The sequence below is a fragment of the Engraulis encrasicolus genome, chromosome 24 (genome assembly GCF_034702125.1).
Source record: "Engraulis encrasicolus isolate BLACKSEA-1 chromosome 24, IST_EnEncr_1.0, whole genome shotgun sequence".
Lineage (NCBI taxonomy): Eukaryota > Metazoa > Chordata > Actinopteri > Clupeiformes > Engraulidae > Engraulis > Engraulis encrasicolus.
This window is the reverse complement of record NC_085880.1, coordinates 48,221,798-48,227,414: the sequence shown is the minus strand read 5'-3', so window position 1 is coordinate 48,227,414 and position 5,617 is coordinate 48,221,798. Positions and strand designations below refer to the sequence as shown.

General features: G+C 51.0%; 1 protein-coding gene across 1 annotated transcript in view; it reads right to left on the bottom strand.

Annotated features, from left to right (window-relative positions):
* The window catches only part of LOC134441137 (uncharacterized), a 64,730-nt gene that overhangs the window by 34,653 nt on the left and 24,460 nt on the right, over positions 1-5,617 (bottom strand). Inside the window, exons 4-8 of the mRNA XM_063191324.1 lie at positions 4,104-4,269; positions 3,086-3,226; positions 1,709-2,086; positions 561-662; positions 18-99 (exon numbers count right to left, since the gene is read on the bottom strand). Of these exons, the coding sequence (XP_063047394.1) occupies positions 18-99; positions 561-662; positions 1,709-2,086; positions 3,086-3,226; positions 4,104-4,269 (869 nt within the window). The remainder of the gene's footprint in view (positions 1-17; positions 100-560; positions 663-1,708; positions 2,087-3,085; positions 3,227-4,103; positions 4,270-5,617) is intronic.

Below are 5,617 nucleotides of genomic sequence, written 5' to 3'. Positions count from 1 at the left end.
AGGGGGGGGTCTGAGGCCCAGCACCGTCGCCATGACGCCCAGCTTCTGGTTGAGGTCCTGGGTGATGTTCAGCCACAAGCAGAGCGCCTGCACACGACCCTGATGAGCACACAGACAAGCATCAATCACAGACATACACAGACACGCGCGGACACACAGAGTTGCGCGCATGCAAACACGCATGCACACACAAAGACACAAGCGCGCACACAGGCATACAAGCCATAAAGCGGTGTACACACACATTACTAGCTTTTCGCTTGCTCGCCTACTCGCCACTCTTTTATGGAACGTTCGCTGAAAGTTCCCGCGGCTTTAACTGCCAATGTACAGGCGAGAAGGACCGAACTCAGTATTCCAATTGGTTACTCGCTTACTCGCCTTGCTCGAAGTTAGAATATTTTCAACTCGGGATCCGCCCACATCGCATCGCTTGTACAATACTCGCCTACTCGCCTGCTCGTTTCGCTGGAACACATTGACATTCTATTGAGTTCATTCGCTGAGCAAGTAACTAGCAGCGACGTGTGTGTACGGCCCTTAAAAGCCAAAAAACGTACCTGGAAGTCGTGTGCTGCGTACTTCTCATAGTCCTTCTGGAGTGTCTGCAGAGACGGATAGAGAGCCTCCACTGACTCCAGTAGCGCCATCACACGCCGTACCTGGCAGACGGAGGGAGAGGGGGAGAGAGAGAGGGAGAGAGAGAGAGAGAGAGAGAGAGAGAGAGAGAGAGAGAGAGAGAGAGAGAGAGAGAGAGAGAGAGAGAGAGAGGTTTTACTTCCTTCGGGATTTCAACCTTTACTCAACTCTACACTAGGGCTTCCACGGACTCCACGGACAACAACACCAGACAGCAGTGAGTGTGCCACCCTCTCCTCTCCCAGTGTCACCCCCCTCTCCTCTCCTCTCCTCTCTTCTCCCAGTGTCACCCTCCTCTCCTCTCCTCTCCTCTCCTCTCCTCTCCTCTCCTCTCCTCTCCTCTCCCAGTGTCACCCCCCTCCTCCTCTCTTCTCCCAGTGTCACCCTCCTCTCCTCTCCTCTCCTCTCCTCTCCTCTCCTCTCCTCTCTTCTCCCAGTGTCACCCTCCTCTCCTCTCCTCTCCTCTCCTCTCCTCTCCCAGTGTCACCCTCCTCTCCTCTCCCCTCCTCTCCTCTCCTCTCTCCTCTCCTCTCCCAGTGTCACCCTCCTCTCCTCTCCTCTCCTCTCCCCTCCTCTCCTCTCCTCTCCCCTCCTCTCTTCTCCCAGTGTCACCCTCCTCTCCTCTCCTCTCCTCTCCTCTCCTCTCTTCTCCCAGTGTCACCCTCCTCTCCTCTCCTCTCCTCTCCTCTCCTCTCCTCTCTTCTCCCAGTGTCACCCTCCTCTCCTCTCCTCTCCTCTCCCCTCCCCTCCCCCCCCCTCTCCCTCCTCCCTCCTCTCCTCTCCTCTCTCCTCTCCTCTCCTNTCCCCTGCCCTNCCCTCCCCTCCCGTCCCCTCCTCTCCTCTCTCCTCTCCCAGTGTCACCCCCCCTCCTCTTCTCCTCTCCCAGTGTCACCCTCCTCTCCTCTCCTCTCCTCTCCTCTCCTCTCCTCTCCTCTCCTCTCCTGTGTGTGCCACCCTTTCTCCTCCTCTCCTCTCCTCTCTATCCCCCTCTCCTCACCTATGTGAGTGCCATCCTCACCTCCTCTCTCTCCTCCTCTCCTCTCCTCTCTATCCCCTCTCCTCTCCTCACCTGTGTCAGTGCGACTCGTTGCCTCTGCAGGTGTTCTCTCCTCTCCGCCCCCCAGCCCAGAGGAGCTGCAGTGTTGACCTCTGGCCACATGGGGGCGCTACTGCAGCCACTCCAGCCAGGGACAGTCGACGATGACGATGACGATGGTGGTGGAGCGTCATCACTCGAGCACTCTCGAACCGTCGCAAGGTATGAAGAGGAAGGTGATGACGACAACGACGATGGCGTCCGCGCCCGTTCTCGGTCCCGGTGCCTGTCGGCCTTGATGGGCGTGCCCGTGCTCCGCCGGTCCCCTAATGATGATGTCATCACGCTGGGCCCCAGGGTGCTGTAGTCCACCTTGAAGCGCAGCACCTCGTTAATGATGTCAGGGATGGCCTGCGGAGAGAGAGACGAGACAGGGGAATTACATGACATTACATTACATTACACTACATTACACTACGGCCTGCAGAGAGAGACGAGACAGGGAAATTTCATTGCATCACAATTAGCTGACACCATGGGTGAATTCCAATATGCAGACTTGCGACCTCCACTTGTGCTTGTGGCCTCGTACCAGGAAGTAATACGTCGTGATGACATCACTGACAACAGCATTACCGCAGAAATACACCAGCGGCGATGCGATTCAAGCGACAGAGTGTAGCAGCAAGCGATACAAGCGATTGAGGAGACAAGAGTATTTCCGTACAGGCAGAAGGCAAAGCATTCAAGCATTCCCATTGGCTGTGGTCACTGACCTCTATACAGTCATTGGCTGTCGCGGCTTGTCGCCGAACCGCGTCATAGAAAGTTGAAAAGATTTCAACTTCAAACTGTCGCGCTCGTCGCGCAAATCGCTCTAGTCTCCAGAATCGCTTTTGTCTCTCGACTCAATACAAAGTCAATTACTTCCGTCGCTCGCCTCGCTCATGTTGCGGTAGGTGAATTTGTGCGGTAAGGCTTGAGCTGGCCTTGAGATCGCCGCTGGTGTATTTCTGCGGTTACATTTCAATATCTCGCAAAGGCTCAAGTCATTTTTTCATTTGCAAACTGGATGGTGAATGGAGAATAGTGCCCCAAAAAATGTTGTGGCTAGGCTGACACCGGGGAAACTTTATTGTTTTCACCACGGAAGCGGGGCATCAGCAAAACGTGAGGCCACAAGCACAAGTGGAGGACGCAAGGTCGCATATTGGAAAACACACTTTCATCCAAAGCGACTTGCAGCAATATTTTACAGGGTATTGGTTACAGTCCCTGGAGCAGTGTGGGGTCAGGTGCCACAAGTGAGGTAGGGAGTGGAAGGGTGTGTAACTGTCGTGCGGTGAATAAGAAGTCTGTGCGTGCCGCGCGAGTGTGTGTGTGTGTGTGTGTGTGTGTGTGTGTCCTCACCTGTCGTGCGGTGAAGAGGAAGAGGTCTTGATCCGATACGCTCCTGCGTGCGTGCCATGCCTGCAGCTCCAGCCAGATGACCTCTTTACTCTGACTCAGGAGGGTGCTGCTCTCCTGACCTCGCTGCTGCTGCTCCTTCTCCTGTAAATATAAATATTATTTAGGTACAGGGTATTGGTTACAGCCCAGATGACCTCTTTACTGTGGCTGAGGAGGGTGCTGCTCTCTTGCCCTCGCTACTGCTGCTCCTTCTCCTGATAATATAGATAAACAGGTATTTAGGTACAGGGTATTGGTTACAGCCCAGATGACCTCTTTACTCTGGCTGAGGAGGGTGCTGCTCTCCTGCCCTCGCTGCTGCTGCTGCTGCTCCTTCTCCTGTAGGAAGAGAGAGGTACAGGGTATTGGTTACAGCCCAGATGACCTCTTTACTGTGATGCTGCTCTCCTGACCTCGCTGCTGCTGCTCCTTCTTCTGTTAATATAGATGTTATTTAGGTGCAGGGCATTGGTTACAGCCCAGATGACCTCTTTACTGTGGCTGAGGAGGGTGCTGCTCTCTTGAACACGCTGCTGCTCCTTCTCCTGTAGGGGGAGAGAGGTACAGGATATTGGTTAAATATAGATATTATTTAGGTACAGGGTATTGGTTACAGCCCAGATGACCTCTTTACCCACGCTGCTGCTGCTGCTGCTGCTGCTCCTTCTCCTGTAGATACGAGAGATAGAGGTATTTAGGTACAGGGTATTGGTTACAGGCCCTAGATAGATAGATAGAGAGGTATTTGGTTACAGCTCCAGTAGGGTGCTGCTCTCCCGACCTCGCTGCTGATGCTCCTTCACCTTTAGATAGATAGATAGATAGATAGATAGATAGATAGATAGATAGATAGATAGATAGATAGATAGGTATTTAGGTACAGGGCATCGGTTTAAGGCCATAGATAGATAGATAGATAGATAGATAGATAGATAGATAGATAGATAGATAGATAGATTTAAGTACAGGGTATTGGTACCTTCTTCTTGGAGGACATGGAGGTGAGCTTCAGTAGCAGCTTGAGCGTCTCGAAGAACTTGAGTCGGTCGGCGGGGCAGTCGGTACGGGACGTCTGGCGGTGCGGCCGGGGGAGGGGCATGTGGTGCGGCACCCCGTGCGGCATGCTGACGGGAAGCTTCCCACTACTGCAAAACATTACATAGATTACAGTTATTTAGGTACAGGGTATTGGTTACAGTCCCTGAAGCATGTGTGGAGCTTACCACTGCTGAAGAGGATATAACAGATTACAGCTATTTACTGTAAGCCAGTCCCTCCAGGATTTTGCACTGGGATTTTGTGATTTTTGCGGTCAAAATGTCTGATTTTGTGGCGGCATTTTCTCATTTTTTGCAAAGATTTTGCACCCCTTTCTGGGTTTTTTTGGTAACTGAAAACCACAATCAGTCTAAGCAGGCTTAAGACAAAAGAGAGAGAGATTCAGAAACACACTTCCTATATAATAGAATAATAAAATATTGTCAAAAACTGCCAGAGCGTCTTATTTATAAGCCAGTGCGTCCAATGTGTAAAAAAAAAAAACATGGCCGCGACACTCATAAATCTCTGTCGATATTTTAGAACGACTTCGGGGGAAAACGGGACTGCGCGTTATGAAAAAATACTTGTGGGTATAGCCTACCAGTAGGCTAATGAAGAGCGTCGCGGGGTACAGTAGCCAGGCTGTATGCAAGCGTTACAATGACACCTGTTGGAAGACTTTGGTTGTGTGCATGGTTGCATGTGTGCATGGTTGCATGGATTCGCAAGACTTTATTGCAATAACACAGTGACAGCGTAGAAGGGCCGTTCACTTCCTATCTCGGTGTCCTTGACTGAAACAAGTTGCAAAACTTCGCACTTCCGAATCCTTTGCGATCGGACGGCACTACAGTGATCGTTAACAGAAGGCTTGTGCCTACGCATAGACATAGACCCTTAAATTACAAACATTAGCGAACATCGAAAAAAAATCAGACAACGACCGTCGGGTAGCATGCTCATCAAAGCGACAGGGGAGAGTGGAGAAGTTGCGCAAAAATGTAACGTAAGATGTTTGCTACTGTGCGACAGCACCGCCACTATTTCATGACTGCATACACTTCTTCGTCATGGATAAATGGGCAACAATACTTTTTCCAGCCAGGATTGCACTGAAAAGTAGGCCACTGCTGTTAAAAAAAAGGTCACCGACGCCTGCGTGTATGTGTGAGGGAGGGGAGGAGAGACGCGTAGCAGCTGAGATGAGGGTCGCGACTTCCGAAATAGCAGGCAATTCTTTTTCAATGTTTCAGTGACATAGGCCTAGGCCTATTAACAAAATTGCTTCCTATTGGTTTTCGTCTCCGGTGGTATTGTAGTCACATTTTTATTTTTTTGACGAAAATATAAATCAATAAACTCCACAGAATGTTGAAATTTTGCGGGAAAAATGCGGCTTTACAGGAATTACGTGGCATCGTGAAATTATGCGGAATATCATTGAATTTGCAT